This window comes from Populus trichocarpa, chromosome 7 (assembly GCF_000002775.5).
Source record: "Populus trichocarpa isolate Nisqually-1 chromosome 7, P.trichocarpa_v4.1, whole genome shotgun sequence".
NCBI lineage: Eukaryota > Viridiplantae > Streptophyta > Magnoliopsida > Malpighiales > Salicaceae > Populus > Populus trichocarpa.
This window is the reverse complement of record NC_037291.2, coordinates 92,266-117,138: the sequence shown is the minus strand read 5'-3', so window position 1 is coordinate 117,138 and position 24,873 is coordinate 92,266. Positions and strand designations below refer to the sequence as shown.

The 24,873-nt window shown below is 37.0% G+C and overlaps 3 protein-coding genes across 9 annotated transcripts; 1 reads left to right on the top strand and 2 right to left on the bottom strand.

The window, feature by feature from the left end:
* The first annotated feature begins 959 nt into the window (after positions 1–959).
* Positions 960–6,001, top strand: LOC7465582 (transcription termination factor MTERF2, chloroplastic). Its single transcript, XM_002310318.4, has 7 exons — positions 960–1,642; positions 2,293–2,430; positions 2,695–2,937; positions 3,102–3,215; positions 3,805–3,987; positions 5,080–5,297; positions 5,579–6,001. The coding sequence occupies exons 1-7, from the start codon at positions 1,088–1,090 to the stop codon at positions 5,880–5,882; spliced, it is 1,755 nt and encodes a 584-aa protein (XP_002310354.2). The 5' UTR covers positions 960–1,087; the 3' UTR covers positions 5,883–6,001.
* Positions 6,002–11,887: 5,886 nt separating this feature from the next.
* Positions 11,888–13,121, bottom strand: LOC127905570 (uncharacterized mitochondrial protein AtMg00810-like). Its single transcript, XM_052454584.1, has one exon. The coding sequence runs from the start codon at positions 13,119–13,121 to the stop codon at positions 11,910–11,912; it is 1,212 nt and encodes a 403-aa protein (XP_052310544.1). The 3' UTR covers positions 11,888–11,909.
* A 5,585-nt stretch (positions 13,122–18,706) lies between these two features.
* Positions 18,707–24,847, bottom strand: LOC18101254 (THO complex subunit 6). 7 transcript variants are annotated; one of them, XM_024605720.2, is made up of 15 exons: positions 24,651–24,750; positions 24,479–24,557; positions 23,631–23,890; positions 23,514–23,545; positions 23,347–23,439; positions 23,170–23,246; positions 22,940–22,985; positions 22,620–22,680; positions 22,446–22,499; positions 22,220–22,300; positions 21,449–21,488; positions 20,701–20,813; positions 20,230–20,340; positions 19,253–19,369; positions 18,707–19,146 (listed from the first exon to the last, which is right to left on the bottom strand). In XM_024605720.2, exons 3-15 carry the CDS (start codon positions 23,811–23,813, stop codon positions 19,057–19,059), a joined length of 1,098 nt encoding a protein of 365 aa, XP_024461488.2. In that variant the 5' UTR covers positions 23,814–23,890; positions 24,479–24,557; positions 24,651–24,750; the 3' UTR covers positions 18,707–19,056. The 7 variants fall into 7 exon arrangements, with proteins under 7 accessions (XP_024461488.2, XP_024461489.2, XP_006380848.3 ...); XM_024605721.2 differs by having other exon boundaries at positions 23,631–23,857; XM_006380786.3 differs by lacking the exon at positions 24,479–24,557 and having other exon boundaries at positions 24,651–24,847.
* Positions 24,848–24,873: the final 26 nt, after the last annotated feature.

Here is a 24,873-nt window from a genome sequence, read left to right as displayed (position 1 = left end):
TTCCTTTCAATTCTCAGTGAAAATAAATTTGATTACTAATTCCTAAGAGAAAATAAATTTAAGTACTTCCTTTATATGTTCAATTCTTATATTTCTTAATCCATTTATAATTCAGCGCTTCCTTTAGTTTCAAGTAAATTATTAAATTAAAGATGATTAAGAGATTATTTAATTGCTTTTATCCAATAGGGACTAATCAATCAATTAATTAACATAAGTTATAGTTAAATCAAAGAAAGTAATTAGTTTTTTTTTTTTTAGAAAATCTAAAAAAACCTTCCATCTACAGGTAGTTTCACTTTTATTTTCAAAAAATTTTACAACAAATTTGTTTTTTATATTTTAGAAAATCTTAACCGAGTCTCTTCATCCTCAATAATAAGTAATCTAAATTTTATCTACAAAATATGTAGATCGGAAAGGAAAACCTACTTGTGAGAATTTATTTTTTTATTCCTGAATCAATTACTTTAGTACCACTTTAATTATTAAAACCAAAGCGATATTCCACAATACGAACATCTTTGTAAATCTTGTCAAGTTAATGCAAAGAGTCAAGATGGAAAAAGAGAAAGATAGAATTATATTCTTTCAATAATGAAAACTAATGATTTCATATGGGTTATGTCCCTTTATATATGATTAGAAGAGACGATTGCTTCATTTAGTAACTTCTTTAATAACTTGGACTAGGCACATCTATCATAGACAAACCAGACCTAATCCAATAACCAACAAAATATTTCATATCAAGTTATACTCTCTCTTTTTCTTAAATAACATTATTTTGTAGGGTCGTTTTCTATTAAATAATTCTAACAGAAGGTATCGAACTTTTTGAGGGATGAAATTGATATAAAAATGTGTTTGAAGGTAAAAGTGATACTAATCCAATAGTTGGGGGAACATGTTTGAAGTTTGCCCCTTTATTTTTGAATAACAACACTTAACTCACTCTCATACCAATCAAAACGGCGTAGCAATAACATGCTTTCTCTTTGTCCCAGTCAGGGTTTTAGGGTTTTAGCTAGAGCAGGAAGAGCCTCGAGTTTTAGTTTTCGATGCAGCATCACTGCCCAGTTCAGCTATGACTACCAAATCCCTTTCAATCCCTCTGGACTTCCCATTCCCATCTCCAAAAGCTCACCCCCTTCCCACACTCCACCCCAAAATCCAATTCCCTTGTAAATTCCCTCTCTTTTCTCTCCCACAAAGAATCCAATTCCTTAGAAACCAATGCCCCCCCAAATGCCAAAACCCCAACGACAACAATAACCCAGTACCATACACAAGTCAACAAGAAGCCCACTTTACTGAAACCCAAGAAGCCATCTCTCAGTTTCTTCAAGAATTCGGAATCTCCGCAGCGGAATCCAACTCCATTGCTTTGAATTCTCCAAAATATGCTAAAATGTTGTTTGATAGTGTCAAGGATTTGGAAGAGTGGACTTCGTGGAAAAGTGGCGGGGATGGAAATGAATTTGCAACCTTGGGTTTTAAAGAGAAGGTAGCTTACATGGCAAAAGAGAAAGGTGATAATGGTAAAGTTGCTTTCTTGGAGAGTCTTGGATTAAGCTTGTCTTCTTCCATGAATGTTGCTCGGTACCTCCATGGAGAGTCACTTCCTAACCTTGTTCACAAGGTAAAGTTTCAAACTTTGTGCTTCCTTTTCTCTCTCTTTTGAGTTAGTTGATAGTGAAGTCGGCCACTTTATGTAGTATGGATACACTATTGAACTGTCTTGTATCTTGGTGAAATAGAAAAGTGCAGTTGATTTGAATAGCAATTTTTTTGTTTTATGTTCACCGGAAAATGAATCGAAGTGACTTCTATAATTCATTTGAACTTTAAAATTTCCTTCTTTTTTTTTGTTCTAAATGTATCTACAATCTACAAACTGTTGTTGATTAGATTATTCGAATAAGGATTTGTTCATATAACTACGAAGCTTCTGTTGATATTGCTATATAGTCTAGTTGTTGCTTGTTAATCATTCCAGTGGTTAGTTGGCTAGTGAAAAAGCCCATGTAAGTAACTGAATTCATAAGGATAAGTCATATTAGTCATCTAAGCCTTGCTTTCCTACTGTTACTGTTTTGTTTCCCTATCATTGTACTTTGGCACCATGTGTCTTCATTTCAAAGGTTGTGCTAGATAGAGAAGAATTCCATTGAATTAGTTGATCGTTTTCTTTTTCTTAGGAAAAGCTCCTTGCTTTTATTTATATGTGGATAAATATTTCTTTCTATTCATTCTGCAGAGTTGTTGCTTATTTTTTTATTTGGCTTTTAGGTTAAGTATATGAAGGAAATATTATTTTCTGACAGTGATGATAAAAGGCTTGTTGGAAAATATGCTCGCTGTATGATGATGAACTTATCAATACCTATTGATGAAGACTTGCAGCAGACCTTGTCACTTTTTGAAAAGGTCAGGGTGGTTCTCTCTTCATTTAGAATTCGTATTATGAAAAACCTGCCTCTTACTATAAAATTTTGGTTGAAAGAATTTTCCTTCATCTCCTTGGAGGGGTCTCTGTGTGCGTGGTGAGGAGAGGGAGGCAATCCATGCACCACTTTACCTCTTAAGCTGTAGCCCAAGGATTTGTTTTTTAAGAGGAACTGATGAGCTTAGCTGGGCATTGTTTTTTATTGGTTTCAGATTGTAAGATAAGCTTGCTGTGCTATGATGTAGGTTGAAGCAAGGCGTGGAGGTTTAGATATGTTGGGTTCTTCAGAAGTCACTTTTCGATGTCTAGTCGAATCATTTCCACGTATTCTTTTGTTGCCATTAGATTTGCACTTGAAGCCCATGGTGGAATTTCTTGAAAGTATTGGAGTCCCAAAGGAGCATATGAGAGAGATATTCCTATTATTTCCACCTGTTATAATCTGTGACATTACAGGCATTAATAGAAAAGTTCAGGCTCTCAAGAAGGTAACTTTTCATGTGTGAAACAGGGAACACCATCTTTCTTGTGTTATATGTTTTAGTTTGTGCACTGAAACAGAGTAGCTTCATTAGATGGATTTTATGCTATCACTTTGTTTATATCTTGCCTTTCTGTGATATAAGAGAATTTTTTCATCCGTTGGTTTCAGGTTTGGGCATTTGATAAAGATTTTGGTAAAATGCTTCTAAAATATCCATGGATTCTTTCAACAGCAATCCAGAAAAATTACAAGGAGATCGTTTCTTTCTTTCATATGGAGAAGGTAATATTGCGTAAGTTCATACTTGCTGATGCTGAACATTGGATTTTGTTTCTGTTTCTTGTGTGATTTTTCCATAAAACCATGCTTACTTGCTGATGCTGAATTGCTCATACAGTAGGATACATTGGGATCACGTACTTTTGGGGAAATATCATTCTAGATAAGTCTGTATAATTGTTTGCTGTAAGAATATCAATGAAAATTGAAGGCCAAGGTTGTCTTAGCAAAGAAAAATATATAAAATACATGGTGCACCATGTAATTTGTTATTCACTTCTTCTAAGTTAAGTGAAGGAAACAATAAAATGATTTCCAAACTAATTTAGATCAGTGTAACTAAACTCCTATTAAGTAATAGGTTTTGCTAGACATCTTTCATTCTTGCACCTCACTACCGTTATAAAATATGAGCATTCAGTAATACTTGTCCACTCATGCTTAATGTGTATATATGTATCTACTTATGTGCACACATATATGCTCCCTCTTCAACTCCACTGATGGTTTACCTTTCTCCCTTTGTTTTTCCTTCCAATTTTTGTTATTATGTTGATTAATAAAATAGTTGGTCTGTTATTACTGATATCAGGTAGACAAATCAAGTGTTGACACAGCAATAAGAAGCTGGCCTCACATATTAGGTTGTTCAACTAGCAAGCTTGAGGTAATGGTGGAACAGTTGGCTGAGTTGGGCATTAGAAACAAGAAGTTGGGTCAGGTTATTTCCAAGAGTCCTCAATTACTACTAAGAAAACCCCAAGAGTTTCTCCAGGTATGCAATTACTAATTTTTATTCTAGTTTAACATGAAAAAACACATTTGGCAATCAACAACATCATTGTGATCTTTGCTGTTTTATTAGTTTTTAGATCAGTTTCTTAGTTGGATGCTCTATATTCCTAAATATTTTTGGTTTCTAAGGAAATCACCAAGTATTAATCCATGATAAAATTCAAGGTCCCCGCTCATGGAATGGCTGTTGAATTTTCACATGGATTTTTGGATTCACAGAGGGAGATTCTTTTTTTTGTGCGCGCGCGCAAGCACACAGAGATGGATATATGTATATGTGTATTCTCTTCTTTTTTTTGTGCATAATGAGACCTTGAATGACAAATTGGAAAATGGACAAAGAAGGGGGGAACATAATGCTTGCGAAATTATGTAGGAAAAAATCAACAAGATGTGTGGAACTGACAACCACAAAACTACGATGTAGATTAACGCCTTCTGGGAAATCCTGCAAAGAAGTTGGCTGGTGCTGCTGCTGCATCTCAGCCTTATGGAGGAATAAGTAGCCCTCAGGGCCAATTATGTCTTATGTCAGTAGTAAGATTGACATCATAGCTGGGGTGGGGAATATCAATGGTTTGACTCAGCTATCAAAGAGCAGACAAATGGAAAATAATGGATAAAAAGCATAACTGGATGATCAACTACTATTCTCTGTGAAACAATTGGCTTTCACACTTCAGTATTGCTAAAGGATTTAGCTCTTGATTTATTTTTTGGATATTTTAAGATAGCTCTAAGGAGCCTGGTTCAAGCTCAAGTTTCAAATGAGCAAATTAGCTGCAGGCTCTGCTAGTTAGCCTGTGAGATTTAGCAACATGTTTATTGAAATCTTATAATTTTGAATTATTGTAACCAAACCCTGTAACATGCCATAGAATCCAAGTGCTTCTTTAGGTTTCCCTGTGGTATAGCTTGTTCCCAAAGTTTTTGAACTTGAATGAAAAGTAAAACAATGCCGTCGATACCTTTTATCTGGCAGCTGGGAGGAAACATTCATGATATAAGTGCATTGTTCTGTCTGCACTTTTCTTTCTTGAATATAACAAAATGCTAACACTATAACGAACAGGTGGTTTTGTTTTTGGAAGATCTTGGATTTGATCGTGAAACTGTGGGACAGGTAGCCAGCCGCTGTCCTGAGATTTTTGCTGCAAGCATTGAGAAAACTCTGAAGAAGAAGATTGAATTCCTAGATCGAATTGGTGTTTCTAAAGACCATCTTCCTCGTGTTATTAAAAAATACCCTGAGCTTCTTGTCTCTGATGTCAACCGAACTATACTTCCTCGGTAATGCCTTTATCCTGATATCCTCTATTAGATTGTCACATCTTCCTCGGGTTTCTTTCTGAGTGCCCGGGTCACATTAGTTCCCCCATCCAGAGATTGTCTAGTTTACATATCAATTATTCAGTGCTAAGTTCTTTATAGATAGGCCATTCCAATGCTCAAGTTCTGGGGCTGGAACCTAATATTTATCATTGCTATGTATTACTCAGAATTTCACTCCATGAGTCATGTCAAAGCTCTCTTGAACTGTGTTTTTTACTAATTGGACTGCATGGTGGCAGGATGAAATACTTAAAGGATGTGGGACTGTCGAAGAAGGATATCGCTTTCATGGTCCGCAGGTTCTCTCCTTTACTAGGGTACAGCATAGATGAGGTTTTGAGACCGAAGTATGAATTCCTTGTGAACACCATGAAAAAACCGGTGGAAGACATAGTGGGTTACCCGCGGTATTTCAGTTACTCATTGGAGAAGAAGATAATGCCCAGATTCTGGGTGCTAAAGGGAAGGAATATTGAATGTAGCTTAAAAGATATGCTTGCAAAAAATGATGAGGAATTCGCTGCCGATTTTATGGGTTTTTGAGGGATGCATGTTCCCCCCTTCCCCTCATCACTGAACTGTAAGGTAGTGGTGTATCATAATAGTTGTTTCTCTGTAAATAGCACACCACAGTAAATGAAGAAAAGGTTTTATCCCTGTTAGCTTTTTCCAAGTAACTGATACCAGCATGCTTGCTTTACTTTGTTCCCACAAGTAATCACGTAGCGGCCCAAAATTCTGTTGGCTACCTAACCCTACTGGCCTGCCTGCTTGGCTCGAGAGTTTTGTTTTTCAGTAGTTTGAACTTGGGACTTTTCTTCTGTAAAGGCATTTCTCATCTCTGCTGGTCTCAAGTTTTAGCCTCTACAATCTTTAGTGGCCGTCCTATACCTATATCCTATATAGAAGTGATGATTTCTCTGGCAGGTAAAAATGATAATTATAATTATTATATTATATCATATAATAAAAAGAGATGAAACGCTAAATTGTTTTTTTTTTAGTTTATTTTGTTTTTTTTTAAATAACTTTTTTTGTTTGATTTAATTTGTTAATGTAAATTTTTTTTTATTTAGTTATTAGTCTTTTATAACACGGATCCCGGGTTTGACGGGTTAATGTGATTTGACGAATTAACTTGAAATTTTTTTTTTTTTTAATTAATTTTTTTTGTTTAGTTTAGTTTGTTAATGTTAAATTTCTTTCTATTTAATTATTAGACTTTCATGACACGTGTCCCGAGCTTGACGGGTTAACCCAGTTAATTTTGGGTAAACCTGTCAATTTTTTTTCTATTTAGTTATCAAACTTTCATGACGTGAATTGTAGGGAACTACTGTTGTGGGCTTAAATTAACAATGATTTTGATATTAGAGGCTTCTATTTTATCATAATTTTTTTTTTCGTTTTATGCCTTTCATTGTGGATTGCACAGTGCAGTCCACGGTGAAAAGACTGATGTCTTCTTCTTTTTTTTTAATTAATTTTTTTATTTAATTTATTGATATTAAATTTTTTTCTATTTAGTTATCAGACTTTCATAACATGGATCTTAGGTTTGACGGGTTAAGCCAATTAATTTAGATTTTCTTTTTCTTTTTCTTCATTTGTTTTTTTCTTCTTATAAGTTGTTTTTCTTTTATTTTTTCTTTTTAATTAATATTTCTTATTTAATTTAGTTCATTAATATTAATTTTTTTTCTATATAATTATCGGTTGATGCCTTTAGTTTTTTTTTTTTTGCCACTTTTATACCTTTGACTGTGGACTGCACTGTCCACAGTGAAAAGGTTGATGCCTTTTGTTTGTTTTTGTTTTTGTTTTTTTTTCTTTTTAATTAATTTTTTCCATTTAATTTAGTTTGTTAATGTTCAATTTTTTTCTATTTAGTTATCAAACTTTCATGACACGGATCTCGGGTTTGACGGGTTAACCTGGTTTGACGGGTTAGCCCAATTAATTCTGGGTAACCCATCAATTTTTTTTTCTATTTAGTTATCAAACTTTCATGACAAGAATCCAAGGTTTGACGGGTTAGCTTGCTTTGAAGGATTGACCCAGTTAATTCGGATTTTTTTCCTTTTCTTCATTAGTTTTTTTCTTTGTGTTGGTTTTTTTTCTTTGTTTTTTTCTTTTTAATTAATTTATTTAATTATCATATTTTTATGACACGGCCTTGCAACCAGACTCATATCCCAGGCTATTGTGTCTGGTATTGCAGTCAGACCCACTTAAACTTGAGTCATGTAAATTTAATGTTATTATTAATATTATAAATATTACTCTTAGATCAGATGTTGCAGCCAAACTCAAGACTCTTGGTTATAAATTTACAAAAATATCTAATATTTTTAGATCTGGCATTGCACGGTTAGTACCACATCATTTCTTGTGTAAGGCCATCACCTTCTCTTTCTTAAATTTCTCCTCTCTCTCTTGGCATAAGGTTAGTTCTTTTGTTGGACTCCATCAAAACTTGCCTTCTAATTTTATTTTTCCTTTTCTTGGTTTCTGGGCTTAGGTTTTTTTTTTTTTTTTTGTTATAAAGTTTCAATTTTCTTATTGAGCTCCATCAGAACTCGGATCTCTTTGAGCTCTGCTATCGATTATTAAATCTGAGACATAAGTTCTTGGGCTCTATCAGTTTGGAAATCTACGGCCTTGGGCTAGCCAGGTCGTGTTTAACTTCCAGGCGTCCTAGCTTGGCAGTGTCCCCTTTCATTATTTCCCTTTTAGTGTTGGGTTAATCTACAGTAGAATAGTTAATAACCTTGGTATTTATGGCGTTTCACTTGTATCGTGCTTATACCTCTTCCTTCCTTCCTTCTTTCTTTCTTTCAATATGGTACATTTATACCCCAACAATTTATTTGTTTTTTACACAAGTTCCCAATTGATCCATGTTGTATTTAGAATTAGAATGAATAGGTTGGCCCTGGGTGTTGGGGAGGCTTAGTTTATAACAAGTCTGAGGCTCTGGGGACAAGTGTTCAGGTCCGAGAGTTGCGACGGTTGATGCGCAGTCACTAAATGATGGATTTGAAGAAGAAGAACATAAGCTGTTCGATCCCAAAAAGAAATCTCTCTCATAAAATATACACTGAATGGCACTAGAGTGGTGAATGAAGTGCATCCTCCCTTCTGTGACTATAAGCACGACATGAAGACTTGTGGAATAGCATCCATCCTGATAATTGATGTATAGCACGGTTTGCTATCAATGAAGGATTTAAACCAAACTACACGTGTGTTGTTTGCAATTTAGAAAATAAAGGTAAAGGTCATAATATTCTATTATTTACATGTTCTGTCGCCAAAAGAGTTACAGGGAAGGTCTGGGGATGATGACTGTGCAGAATTAATCTAGATGGGTGAAAGCGACTCGCAAAAGAATGTCTTCCTTCTTATTGTTCTTAGTCCTTACAATGGCATGACGTGCTGGCATTTACACTGCCTGGAAAGATAAGAACACACACACAAACCCTTATAATGCTCAATTCCTTGGTGTAACTGCTCTAGTTATAATGCATAAGAAGTGTCCCTTTACTTTTCTACAATATTTTTATTATAATGCAATAAAAAATTAACATAGATGTACAAAATAAATCAAGCACAAGAATCAATTCACCTTTTCTTTCCATGGTCCTGTTCTCTTATAAACTGACGGTTTATATATATATATATATATATATATATATATATATATATATATATATATATTCACATGAAGAAAAATGTTGTATTTTTCCTTTTTTCAAGGAGTCTTACCTTTTGATAACCTCTCCCATATTTCATATTTTATAGTTGGGCTTAATATGGGTAGGTTCTGAACTTAGGGCACGACACCAAACAAATACTAGTATATATTAGGACCCACACCTTTCCTTATCGTTAAAAACTGTTTTTTCTCCCTCCCTCTCTCTGAACTCTCTTTGGTTTTGTTGAGATTTAGAGGTCAGTCGGGCCATTTTCGTTTCTATTTTCAGGTTTGGAATCTTAAATTATTGTTTTAATTTTCTTTTTTCATTTAATTGTTTTTTTTTAAGTAGTTTTACCGTTTGATAACCTCTCCCATGTTCTAGATGGGCTTAATATGGGTCAGGTTCTGAATTTAGAGCACAGCTTCAAAAAAATACTAGCATATATTAGGACTCACATACCTTTCCTTACCGTTAAAAACCGTTCTCTCTCTCTCTCTCTCTCTCTCTCTCTCTCTCTCTCTCTGTGAAGTCTCTTTGGTTTTCTTGAGATTTAGAGGTTAGTCAGGAGATTTTCATTTTTGTTTTAGTTTTTGAATCTTAAATTATTGTTCTGATTTTCTTTTTTCATTTAATTTTTCCCATAACTGGTCTATTTGTTTTGCATCTTTTTAATGGTGTCTATTACAAATATCAATATTCAAGGTCTCGACTGTGCATTTATTTTTATAGTGATTAAGAAGAATTTAGTCACAAATGCAGCATTTTGGAAACACGGTTTGATTAATTATTACCAATAAATGATTATTTAATTATTATTTCTTGTGTTTTGATCTTGAGCAGGAAGGAATTAATTTGAAAGGGGCATTATATGATTGTGGAGTTATTTAAAAATGGGGTCTGTCGTTAGCCAAGCTGCTAATGGAATTGGAGGTATTGTTGGAAATGCTTTTGCGGTTCCGATCAAGACTCTATTCGGCGTTTCATGCGAGTATGTATTAGCACTATAATTCTCTTAATGATTTTGTTCTATTTTTCAAAAGTTTAATGATTATGTTCCAGATGATGCTGCATGCATCATGGCATTTCCTGGTTTGAATCTGCAGGGATGTTTGTTCAGGACCATGGGACTTAATTTGTTTCATCGAACACTTATGCGTCTCCGATCTGTTGAAACTGTTAATGATATTTGCCCTCTCCTACATGAGTAATCTTTTTGTTTTCTTTTGTTTTATCATCTATACAAATCATCAACATAAAGTGAATGATTTCATGTCTTGTCTTTATGACTTGCAGCTTTGATGTTCTTCTACCTACTGTTCAAGATCGGGGTTTGCCAATGCATAGGAAGAAGCCTTTGCAAGATGTGTTGGGCTGCATGTGAGACATACTGGTTTGCTTTAGACGATATAGCCTGTTTCTTATGGCACAAGTTGAAGAACACAAAGCGAGTGAATAGACGCCGATGATTCCGAGACATCGAAGCTGGCTACACTTCAAGTTCAGAAACTGATTTTTCAGAAGATTATCATCATTTGGGTAGAAAACGCAAGTCAGCAATGGAAAGAAGAAAAATCCGCTCGCGGTCTTGGAGGTCTCTCCATCCTTCAAGCAGGTTTGGCGGTCGAAATAACAACCATCGGCAGCACCATCAACACCATGTCAGGTTGAAGACTAGGGAAATCTCTGTTCATGTCAAGGGTGGATCGCGAAGACCAAGGAATTCAAGACAGTTTCAGTTAGCTAGATTAAGAAATCCTCGAAGAAACATGGGAATGTTCAAAAGAAAGCGACTTAGATGATTATATTAATGAAATTTTCACTAGATAATGGTGATGGTGTTGCTGAAAGTTTGTTCCAGAGATTATCATTAGAATAGATATTATTGGGATTGAACATATTTATTTGTTAATATAGTGCTAAAACCGACTTTAAAAGAAGGTTAAAACCTTAGTATCGCCGGATTGAACTTTTAAATTGAAAAAAGTTCCTTGTTAATTGCCAGCAGACACACTCCTATTCCCCAATGTAAGCCCTCACATGTTCATGGAGAAAGGGAGAAAAAAGCAGAGAGGGGAGAGGATTATAGGTTATGCAAATTATAAGTAAATAATTTGCTCTCCACTTATTATGCTTCCCTATACCTAAGTATGTATATGACTCGGCTTTTATTTATTTCTTGCCAAAAAAAAAAATTATATCGAGTAAGAGATGATTTACCATAATTAAAGTAGAAAAAATCAAAAACTTTCAAAATGATTTACCTCCTAAAAAACTTCCCTTCTTTAAGAGCTACCCTATCTCTGTTTTTCTGACCAAAAGACTTGGGTGTTCTGCTTGGCTTCTCCTTCTCTGGTAAGTAAACATATACAACCTCTTTGTTTTAGGGTTTTTTGTATCTTGTTTATCATTAAAACCAAATACCTTAGCCTAGTACTTTTATCTTCACTCTGAAAAAATCCATTTATAAGCGAATGCAAACAAACATTCAACAATATGTATACTTGTTTGTTTGGTTGGCCTGAGGATGTAAGATATGCAATTCTGTCCTGTAAAAACTACGTTTATTTTCATTGAATTGGATAACTTCATGCATGTTTTCTGGCTTCTTTGATGGTTTTATAAATGATAGTATATGAAAAGAATGAAGAGAAAGATTGAATTTACCAGCATGATTGTTATTGATACTGAATCATATACTTATACAGGGAGGCTGCAACTGATTCCTACAAGTCAGGAATCAGTTGCTGCATTGTAGCTTCAGTAGCGACATATTAGGCATTACAATGGAAAGTGAATAAATACATATCTTCTATTTTATACAACTCTGCTATTCTATACACGGGAATATTTCATTTCCTAACACTCCCCCTCAAGTTGGAGAGTGGATATCCTGCACTCCTAACTTGCTAACCATAGGAACAAAGATCTCTTTTCCCAGGGGCTTAGTCAAGACATCTGCTAGTTGATGTGCAGAGTCGACATGTTTTGTAGTAATAGAACCATCTTGAATCTTGTCTCGGATGTAGTGACAATCCATTTCAATGTGCCTAGTTCTCTCATGAAACACTGGATTGGCTGCAATGTGTAATGCAGCTTTATTGTCACAATATAGTAAGGCAGATTCACGGTGTGAAATTCCCAAGTCTTTCAGTAGACATCGCAACCATGTTAACTCACAGCAGGCTCCTGTCATTGCTCGGTATTCTGCTTCAGCAGAAGAAAGCGAAACTGTTTTCTGGCGCTTCGACCTCCAGGATATCAGTGAAGGTCCAAGAAAAACACAATAGCCTGTTGTAGATCTCCTAGTGAGTGGACAGCCTGCCCAATCTGAGTCACAATAAGCTCTCAATTTTAAATCACTCTTCGAAGAGAAAAATAAGCCTCGGCCAGGTGCACCTTTTAGATATCGAACAACTCGAAGAGCTGCCTCCATATGAAGTTTTCGGGGCTGCTGCATAAATCTACTCAAGACATGTACAGCATACGTTATGTCTGGCCTTGATACAGTCAAATAAATTAACCGACCCACCAATCTTCTATACCGGTTTGTATCCTTGAGCAGGGTGCTCTTGTCTGATAATTTCAAGCCCCGTTCCATAGGAGTATTAATAGGAGCAGCACCTGACAAACCTGCATCCTCAATGACTTCCAGTGCATATTTACGTTGTGAAATGAAAATTCCATTCTTTGAAGTAGACACCTCAATTCCAAGAAAGTATTTTAAATCACCAAGATCTTTGATATGAAAATGTTTATGCAGGAATTGTTTAGTTGCAGCAATGTTAACCAGATCATTTCCAGTGATCAAGATATCATCAACGTATATCAAGAGAACAGTAAAGGACATACCCTGCTTCCTGGTGAATAGAGAATAATCTGCTCTTGATTGTATAAAACCAGCAGAATGCATAGCTTCGGAAAATTTGGCAAACCACTGGCGGGATGCCTGTTTTAAACCGTAAAGGGACTTGTGGAGGCGACAAACTAGATGATCCTCCCCTTGGCGCCGAAGACCTGGTGGCAGAGACATATATATCTCCTCAGCTAAGTCTCCGTGAAGGAAAGCATTGTGGACGTCCATCTAGTGCAGGGGCCAGCCATGAGCTGCAGTTAAGGCAAATAAACAACGGACAGAGATTATTTTGGCAGTAGGAGAAAATGTATCATGATAGTCGACTCCTGCCATTTGAGTGAAACCTTGGGCGACTAAACGAGCTTTGTACCGCTCGACAGAACCATCTGAATGGTGTTTAATTTTGTAGACCCATCTGCAGCCAATTGGTGTCTTGCCTGACGGCAGGGAGGTGAGAGACCAAGTGCCATTGGCTTGGAGAGCATCCAGTTCGGAGCGCATGGCCTGCTGCCATTCAGGATGAACAACAGCCTCTGCATAAGACTTAGGCTCTGGGATGGTGCTGAGCTGAGCAACAAATGCGTGATATGCAGGAGTACAACGATGATATGAAACAAAGTTGGCCATGGGATATCGCGTACCTTTGGATGGACCTGGCAGTAAGGTGGCTGATTGGTTGGAGGAAACATTGGAGCAGACAAAGTCGTTGAGCTTGGCTGGTGGAGCAGAATGGCGACTGGAGCGACGAAGTGGGGCGGGTTCGGGTGGTGGTGGATTTTCAGAAGGCCAACTGGGTTCAGGTGGGGCGGGTTCGGGTGGTGGTGTATTTTCAACTGGGGGAATTGGGTCAGAAGGCCGAGGGCGACGTGTATAGGTGCGGAGGATGGGTGGAGGCTGGGGTGATGAGGGGTGGGGATTTGAGGAGGCAAATGGCGGTGAACAGGAAGGTGCAGGTGCTGTAACAGGAGGAGAAGTTTGTGGACTGGAATAAAGAGAAGTCGTGGCATGAGTTAGAAGAGGAATAGGACCAAATTCAATGGGTGAAGGATGTTGAACAAAACCGGGTTTGACAGATGCATAAGGAAAAATATGTTCATGAAAGCGCACATCGCGACTAGTGAAAATTTTTTTGGAAGATAAATCAAATAATTTATATGCCTTTTGACCGGTAGGATAACCAATAAAAATTGAGGGCATTGAGCGAAAGTCAAATTTGTGAGAAGGATGTATATTGGTAGCATAAGCTAAGCAACCAAAAACCCGGATATGAGAAAAAGAAGGCGGTTTTGAATAGAGAAGTTCAAATGGAGTTTTGAAGGAGAGCACTGAGGAAGGGAGTCGATTGATGATGTGGACAGCAGTAAGAGCACACTCTCCCCAAAATTGGGTTGGGAGTTGAGCTTGAAATTTCAAAGCTCGAGCTACTTGTAAGATGTGACGATGTTTGCGTTCCACAACCCCATTTTGTTGAGGTGTGTAAACACAGGAATGCTGAAAAATTACACCCTTATCTTGAAAGAAGGAACGAAGTGATATAAATTCACCACCATTATCACTTCGGAAAATTTTAATAGGAGATTCAAATTGTGTGAGAACATAACTGAAAAAGAGTTTTATAAGAGATTGAGCTTCAGTTTTGTGTCGCATCAAAAATATCCATGTGAAACGTGTATAATCATCAACGATAGTAAGAAAATAATAAGCACCAGAAATGGAAGGGTGTCGATAACGACCCCAAATGTCACAATGAATTATTTCAAAAGGTTTTATAGAGGAAATGACACTAGAATTGAAAGGCAAGCGACTTTGCTTAGCCAAAGGACAAATAGGACAAACATGACTGGATTGAACAGAAAAATTTAAAAATTGCTGGGCAATGAAACTTAAACGATGAGGTGAGATATGGCCTAAGCGTTTATGCCAGAGATCAGTGGATGAGATGGTGAGGTTGCAGGCTGGTCGATGTAATGGTTGGGAAGGTTGTACCATAGATTTCTTCGTTGCTATTGCCACCAAGTAGTATAGTCCGTCACGTTGTTTACCCAAACCAATCATCCTCCTCGTAGCCAGATCCTGCAAAATACACCAATAAGGGAAAAAGGTTACCGAACAATTCAAACCTCTTGTCAAACGACTGACTGACATCAAGTCAACTTTGAATGTGGGTACACAAAGCACGTCATGCAAATAATAAGTGGAATTCAGAGGCAATGATCCCTTTGCAACAATATTAGCTGTTTCCCCGCTAGGCAGTAATACAGGAGGCAATGAGCAATTGTTATCTCGTTGAAAAAATGATTGAGATGATGAAGAAATATGATCCGTTGCCCCGCTATCAATAATCCAACTGCGGGAAGCAATTTTAGGCAAACCTGGTTTGGTTACAGTAGTTGCAGCATGTGCTTGAGAACTGGATTCGGCGCCTTTGTCATTAAGAAGAGATAAGAGCTGCTTCAATTGGGTCTCTGAAATTCCAACAACAGACTTGCCATTTTCTTTAGCAAAACTTTCTGACACATGGTTTGCTGCAGATTTGTTGTTATGGTTGAAGCGTCTGGCTGAATTGTGCTTTGCCTTGGGGTGCCCTGCTGGATACCCATGGAGCTCATAACAGGTTTGGACCCAATGTCCCGGTTCTCCACAGTGGGAACAATGAGGCCGTCCTCGTCTAGGTCCAAACCGGCGTCTGTCCTGTTCAAATCTGCGTCCTCCACTGAAATTATCTGTCAATCTGTCTTGCGATCTAAAAGAATGGTAGGAACGCTCACCTTTGTCATTAAACTTACTGTTGTTGCTTTGAACCGTCATGGCTGCACTGTTAACAGAATCATTGATGGTGTGTGCTGAACTCAAAAGGCGTTGCTTTTCTTCTTGAGAGACAAAGGAATAAGCTTGCCGAACTGAAGGAAGGGGATTCATCAAGAGAACTTGTCCACGAACAGCACTGTAAGACTCATTCAAACCCATCAGAAATTGCATTAATCTTTGTTGATCTTGCTGCGCCCCATGTAGTGAATCATTGTAGGAAGCAAGTTCATCCCACAGTCCCTTCAATTTTGTGTAATACACCGAAACAGAAAGTTGTTCCTGCCTAAAACAAGCGATATCTCGCTGAATTTCAAACATACGGGGTGCATTGCTTTGAGAAAATCGGTCATGAAGGTCTTCCCAAACTTCATGGGCGGTAGAGTAGTATATCACGCTATCTGAAATCTCTGGATTGAGAGTGTTAATAATCCATGAATGGACCATATCATTGCATCGAGACCAAGCCGCATATCCTTCAGGATCAGTTTCTTCTGAAGGGGCTTTGATTGAGCCATTAACAAAACTTAGCTTGTTTTTAGAATTCAAGGCCAGGGTCATAGCCCTTTTCCAAGTAGAATAGTTGTCTCCATTCAAGGGTTTGGAAATCAAAACCAAACCTGGATGATCTGAATGGTGAGTGAAATAGGAATTTGACAGATTCCCTCTTGAAAAATCTGTATGAGCTTCTAGGTTTGATGACGTTTCATTGTTGGTCATGGTGGCTGAAGAAGAGAGATGCTAGGCGAGAGATTTAATTGCAGTAATGGATTAGGATTCTAAGCCAGCTCTGATACCATGAAAAGAATGAAGAGAAAGATTGAATTTACCAGCATGATTGTTATTGATACTGAATCATATACTTATACAGGGAGGCTGCAACTGATTCCTACAAGTCAGGAATCAGTTGCTGCATTATAGCTTCAGTAGCGACATATTAGGCATTACAATGGAAAGTGAATAAATACATATCTTCTATTTTATACAACTCTGCTATTCTATACACGGGAATATTTCATTTCCTAACAGTATATGCATGAGTTATCCCATTTTGACCATGAAATCTGGCAATGACATTCTCAGGCATTCAAAACTTTCGCAGAGGCCTGCAATCTGCGTATAATTGATACTAATTTTCTTTTGAAAGGTTTGTACACTGGTATAAAATGTCTAGCAGGAAATAAAGATGCCGTACTAGGCAGTACTGGTTGCCTTTTTTTTTTTTTATTCTTCATAATTCTTGTAGCTTGAGAAAATGCCTCCGAGAGAGAAACCAAAAGAGGACTACACCCTCGAGGCGACATCATCTAATATTGGTGGAAGGAGAGCCATAGGCAATGACAAGCGTACCCTAGTTGAGCAAAGACAGTTTCTGTATGTCAGAATTGTGAGAGCTAATGGCTTGCCAGCAAACAATGTGACTGACACTTGCAACCCTTTCGTTGAGCTAAAGATTGGAAACAGCATGGGAACAACCAGACATTTTGAGCATACATTGAACCCAGAATAAAGGAACCAATTCTTTGCTTTCACAAAAGATAGGCTTCAGGGTGGGAGATTAGAGACCATGGTGAAGGATATGAAATCCTTCAATTTGGGCGATATTCCTACATGGTTTCCACCAGATGGTCCATTGGCTCCACGGTGGTATAGATTGGAGGATCGCAGTGGGGTCAAGGTTGCGGGAGAGTTGCCGTTAACTGTTTGATGGGGAATCAAGATGATGATGCTTTTCCGGTTGCTTGGCATTCTGATGCAGCTGCTGTTAGTGGAAAGCGTGTCAAACACTCGTTCTACTGTAAACAAGTCTCCTAGACTTTGGTATCTTAGAATTCAAGTGATTTAAGCACAGGATTTGGCACCTACAGACAAGAATAGGAAGCCCGAAGCTTATGCCAAGGCTATTCCTGGGAACTTCGTTTTGAGGACTACAGTTTCAAAAGATAAGAGTCTGAATCCTACTTGGGATAAGGAAGTGATGCTTGTTGCAGCAGAGCCAATTTGATGATCCTTCGGTTTTAAGTGTGGAGGATAAGATAGGAGCCAGCAAGGAGGTATGTTAAGGGAGGTCTGTAATTCCTTTGTACAAAGTGGAGAAGAGATTGCTGACTGGACCTATTGGGTCTCAGTCGATTAATTTTGAGAGGTATGTTGTGGAGTGTGAAGAGAAGAAAGAAGTGAAGTTTGCCTGTGGGCTTCATTTGAGGATCTTTTTAGATGGTGTGCGTCTTGTTTTGAAGAACCAACTTACTACAGCAGTGATTTGAGGGCAACATCTCCCTAGTTATGACCAAAGAAAATTGGGGTATAGAAGGGTTGCTTCCTACGAAGTCCAGGGAAGGTTGTGGAATCACCAATGCTGATGATTGCGCAGCGAAACGTGGGGAGAAGTGGGATTTCTGCTCCAAAAAGGAATGAGGAAATGCTATTGGGATCGTCTATGATCCTATTGGCTTTTTATTATAATTGTCATTTACAGGGAGGGGATAAGAATGGAGGGATGAAGGATCCAAGACTCGGCAAGGATCCAGCTGTCTGCTCTCGAGATGTCCTCTAGATTCAGTCTTTGATTTCACAGACGGCAAATAGACAAGGGGTGGTCAAATGGCTGCTATGTTATTTGGATTCCAGTGCGAACGTAGGCTACAGGTATGGATCCAAGTGTTCGCAGACATTTCAACCTGTAATCCCATGCATGTCATCCAGTGAATTAAACTGAAAACAAACCCTGCTCGCATCATTAAAGCCCTGATGGATCATTAAGCAAGCACTGAGACAACCCCTACAGGCCGACAGGTAGAAGCATGTTGACACCTCCATGGCCATGGGTGTCAATTATGAGAGAGAGTTTTTGTACTAAAACATATCTTTTTTCTTAATTTTAGTATCAAATCCTCCACAAAACATGCCAAACCAAACAAGTTGCCCCTACCAAAAACAATCAGATCGCCTGGTTGCTATAACAATCCTTTATCTAATGAGGCATTTTGTCTGCGAGATTTCCTCACTGTACAGAATAACACAAGCATTTTACTTGAAACAAAAAAAAATACAAAATTCATAGATACGATTGGCATTGTTTGCCCTATGCATGCAGCTTAATATCTCATTTGCTGGAAGAAAACATGGCAATACAAAGGTCAAAGGAACCTTCTCTACAATAACAGAACATATCCAGGTATCACACAGTTCATCATTTCGATGACATGTTAACCACCGCCATATATTTTGGTCAACCCAAGCAAAATCCTGCAATTAAGTGCCTGCTACCCTTCAACGTCTCAATGTCCATGCAGGCAACTCACCTATAATTTCTAGCATCCAATTACAATCCCAGAAATAATGATTAATTTCTTCTTCAGACGCATTGGCAGTGGAAAGTGCAATAGTGGCTTCCAAACTGAGAGATGATATCTACAAGACCTTCATAACCTCCAACTGCAGTCACCTGAAAGGGCAATCGGGGCAAGAGCATGAGAAGCATAGTGACAAGCATTAGGGGTACAGAAAAGGGAATAAATTGAAAAACCAAACGGGAAATAATAGGAAAATACCCCTGATGGGTGTACAGAAACAGAGAATGCTGATTGAGGAGCAGATGGTATTTGAGAAAGAACTGCCCCATTTATGTCAAAACGACTCATTACAGGCTCTGCTCCGACAGCTAGAATCTGAGATGGTGATACAATGATTATCAGTGTCTCGGAACAGATGGCGTGAATTTAAGAGAGTGAAATTTTAAATATTACTGTGCAAAATTTTTAATTTTCAGAGAGAACGTGACTAATACTACACACTGTCAGGCAAGTACAATGAGACACTGTTCACTACTTCAAAAGCATGGGATATCAAGGAAGATCATTGTGGAAGTACAATAGAGTATAGACCATTGTGTACAATACCATATAAATTCTTATAAGGTGGGTTCGATGAGATTGGAGAACAACAGATAATGATGTTGAAAAAAATAGGGAACAGATAAACCAACAAAAAAAAAAAAAAACAGAAAACTACTCCACACAAATGAGAAATCAACTCTTTTTTTTAGGGTAATCAAAGATTATTTATTTATGGCTAAAAAATTAAAGTAGCAATAAACAACAAATGCTTTTGGATGCCTTGTGGAGATGCATGACAGGAAAAGGGAGACTTATGCAACAAGCTTAAACACTAGTTTTGGGGCCCAGAAAACTTGTCAACTGATACAAAAAATTCACAGCCATCACCGGCAACTACCTGTCATGACAGCTATATTCTATATGACCCCCCACCATCCCCGAAGAAAGAAAACAGAAAAACAACGTTACTTAAAGTGAAAGGACTTGTTTTATGACAGAAGTTCCAAACACTTTGGCAATTCACAATTGTAACTTCAGAAATAATTTCTATGCAAAAAGTGTTGCAGTCCTATGCCCTATGCCACCCATTAATAATGTCCAAAACCTGATCAAACTACAACAAGTATATGAATGTCAGCTATAGTGAAGAGATCTATATACTCTTACACATTCAAAAAAAAAAATTCACTTACTTGATTGTCACTAAATATTACATCCTGTATGGATGCACGAGTGCACATCCTTGAAACACATTCAGAAGCAGGAAGATTCCAGACCGATAAACTTCGACCACTGCCACAAGCCTGAGGTAGAAGACTTGATCAAATGGCGTCACGACACAAGCCACATAACCACAACAGCGAACTATTCCCAACACTTGAAAAGAATAATAAATAGCACGTTCACTTATTTGGCTTACATCCCGAGCATTTGATTCACATAGCTATGGCACTTTCACTAAAAAAGCATGTTATCATAAATTATTTATGTCAGCATGCAAGAAAGTAAGTGGCTTCTATTCACTTCAAAACACATGCTTTTCATGAATACTTTTTTCAGCACACACTCCCTTCTATGAACCTCAAAAATAAAAATAACTACAAAGTAGGCTGTCTACAAAAAAGGAAAAAGTAATGGCATCTTGATTGCATGAACTCTCTTACCAACCAGCTCTCACTTGCATCAAGAGCAACACAGCTGACAGATGAGGAAAATCCTTTGAACTTCTCATCCTTCACTGAATCAATTACCCGGATACACTTTCCACTTCTGCAATCTGAATAAAATCTCATTAAGTCATAGCACTAAGAACAATCACCAATAGCTACATGATAAAAAAATATAAAAGTTATGCAAACAAACAAATCTTAGAAGTAATAATGTGACCTGACTCACTTTGGATGGTGGTGCCAAAGGAATAGTTCTAGAAGTCACTTTAGATGATCTAGTAGATATCCACTCTATTCAAAAATTATATTAAATGATATTAGTTACTCAGATGGAAAGATCATCTGCTAAGTTCAAAGAAGGCACTTGCTCTTTTAATCCCCCTCCCCCAAAAAAGGAAAAGACAAGGTTTTGACAACATGCTCTCCCCTTCTTCTTGTCTTTACAATTAACACCACCGTTACAATATCTGGAGTTTTGAGTATAGATACATCCAAAGAAAGAAATATCTTCTAAAATGATTGTCACTATTTACAATGAATACAACCCATGCCAGTATAATCTTATTTGGATTTTCCAGCTACATGACTTCCAATGAATCAATTTATTCTTAGGTATACCGAGTCATGATTACAAAGTTGCAGATAAAATTGAAGGAAATAGCATGAAAGTTGACAACATATGCATATTGTCATGTGTAGACTTTGCGGCTGAAACCAATGACAATCAATTACTGGATTTTACCCCAAAGTCTTGCAGAACCATCCTCTGAACCAGTTATGATCTGAAAGACAAACAAGATAAAACAAATAAATAAAGATAGGAATCACACACTGATTCTGCAACCCAAAATACAGCAGCCAATGTTGTTGTTCATGGCTCCTCTACAAATAAGTTAAAAAAGAAAGCAAGGAGAGACCAGTAAATACGAATGGATCCAACCCATAATTTAGCCCAAAATATAGTGTTTTGGAAGCATGGTTATTTAGCCACCATTCATAGTGGACATGTATGATTTCTCTGCATTAACTTTGTCTCTGCTATAAATTTAGGAAAAATTAGGAATACAGACTATTGCGGACAACAAAGCATGGAAAAGGATCTATTTCTGCAGGTAAAACAACATTTTCATAACTTTTTTTCCTTCTCTTTTCTTGCAAATTATTTTTGTAACACGCATTATACTACATGGTTAGAAAGTAGCTGGTGTATCAATTTTCCCACAAAAGTTTGTGTAACTCCTCCTCTTCCAGGAGACATGATGATCTACATGAAGCCTTGGAATTCAGTAACATAGTTAATGCACAATATGTGAGTACTGAACTCTTGGTACATTCCTAGAATGATCCTAAGATGATGCATATAAAAAATATCTTGTGAAATATGAAATTGCTTTTAAATGATATCTAGACATGCTCACACACATACACGCTAGTAGAACATCCAAATTGACATAATTTACAAGAAATTAGAAGCAACAAAATTCTGATGACCAACAAATAAAGGAGGCATGACCTGATTAGTGGAGTTACGAGCAACTATACAATACAAGTAGTCCAAGTGTCCCTTAAAACACATTTTGATCTTACAAGTTTCCTGAGAAGATCCACAAACAATCATTCCATTGTTAGTGCAACAAATCAAACATATGAAGTTATCTAGAATGAGATGAGATTCAAAAATATTTCACAAATGGAAGCTAATAATATGAAAGGTTCGTTCACCTTGAACAAATACATACCACATCCCAACAATATGCACAAGAATCCCCGGCAGCTGAGAAAATGGAACCCCTCTGGAGCAGGAGATAATGTTAATATGCAAACATAAGCAAATAATTGCTTGCCAATTTACGAAAGGAAGCTGAACACAATTGGAGGAAGGGGGTAGTTTATGGAGAGAAAACATCTTGAACCTGGGTATCCACTGCAATGGCATTGTTTTCTGGAATTGGGGATAGAGCACCCCAAGGACCCCTGATAGATAGGAGCAAGACAAGATATGCATTTTAAAAAAGTGCTTAGGGGCTAGGGCAAACAAGCATATTCTCCATATAATAGATGATGATTCACAATTTTATCACAGACATAACAAAGGTGTGAATCTCAGCTTGGCATGGGTGTCATGCCAGATAACAGGTTATTTCTACAAATTCTCCTTGTATACAAATATTAAAACAAAAAAACTATGCAAAGATGCACAATAGCATATCTCATGATGTTGGTGATCACTCACTTGTGCTGGGGATTCACCATATCAACTATTGGCTCTATGTGATTTCCTGACAAAACATTGAACATGAACAAATAGAAATGGACATAATTTCATCACATACATCTGAAAAATATTGAGAGAAAAACTCTGCAAATCAAGGAAGGGAGCTAGTAAAGCAAGAAATGGTATGATAAAACTGGCTTTGCGATGCTCTTGATGTTTTTCAAACATGATTTTTCATTATCTATTACCTTGCAAAGCAACAGGCACCTGAGATTGCATAAATTCCTCCCACCTCCATCCTCGAATTCGACCATCATCACCACAACTACAACAAAAATTAAGAAACCCATTAAATATCAGACCAATTAGATATCAAATCAAAGAAAGCACTATTAAATTAAAATATTACAAAAAAAAAAAAGAACCTCAGTAATAAAGCATCTTCTTCAGCATTGCCATAAAATTTGACATCATAGGCAGGTCCGTCATGTCCTTGAAGGAATGCATTAGGTTTAACCCTAACAACAATGAATGAGCATAAACCATAAAAGAAATAACTAAGGATCAAGCAAACACAACCCACCATACTTACTGTGGTGCCCTTGAATCACTAAAACCCAATGGCTGTAATAGGAGAAAAAAATAAAATCAAATTCAACTATACCACAATTAGCATGTTTTTTGAGTGATTAAAGAAAGGGAAAAGTACAATTTCGGAGATGGAGTAAGAGGTGAGTGAGCCATCGCTGGAGGCGAGGACGATAGTGTTGGGGTTAGGGTTTGAAGATGGTGGCCACGCAGTTCTAAAGACAGTTAGGGTTTGGATTTCTCGATCTTTTAGAATGCTCTCTTTGTATGCATCCTCATTCCAGTTCGTTGCGTCTCCAAACATTTTTCACAATATAAAGTTGACGCGGAACTCAAACCTGTTATTTTCTGAAACCATGCCAGGATTGTGAAGAGATCAATCTATTACTTGGCAAAAAACAATAATAGAACAAAATGCTATTAGATAAATAAAAACGTGATATTATAAACATCAAAATCAATAAAAATCAAAACCTGCTCAAGCGCAAAATACACACTCAAAGAACACATGAAATTTCATACTTATAACTGCACAAACAATAATCAATGGATACTTTATATTTAATTTGAATTCCATAAACCTAATGTCACTCAATACTCAGTACACATGAACATTAAGGTTTCACATTGAAGCAAACCCTAGCTAATCTATACTGCTAATTACAAGTAAACTACAAAATCAATCGGTACCTCAGCGAATAAGTGAAGTCTTCTCAAACACTATCTAATCCTTGGACTCTTTCCAAACCCTAAGTAATTTGTGCAAGCATGGAACAATTAATTTTATTTTTTTGAAAAAGTTAGTCCGCAAGTAACAAAGCCGAAGGCAACAAGGAAAAGAAAAGAAAGAACCTGAGCCATCAGGCTCAAATGATTTTAGAAAAAAGGCGATATTTTCTGCATTAATTTACAGTTCCTCAACTAAAACGTCAATAAAATAATACTAAAAGATCAAGAAAACAGACTAACCAAAGCATAAGCAGTAGTGGTAGTGTTGAGGAATTCTTGAATGGTAGTATCAAGTTGGTAATAACACAGAAAAACACAACTAGAGGACATACCCTTTTAGTCATAAAAACAAAATTCAAGAAATAAATAAAACCAAATTTATTCATGAAGACGCATTGTACAGAGAACTTACCTTGGATACAGAGGCGGCGGCGGAGGAGGAGCGAATGGTTACAATGGCGCGGCGGAGGAGGAATACTTTGGATGGGAAGAAAAGAAATGGTTTTTATTTATATGAAATTGACTTATTTTTAAGTTTAAGAAATTGTTTTTGTGTTTTAAAAATATTTTTTTAAAATTTAAAAAAAATTATTTTTATTTTATTTTAAATTAATATTTTTAAATTATTTTAATAA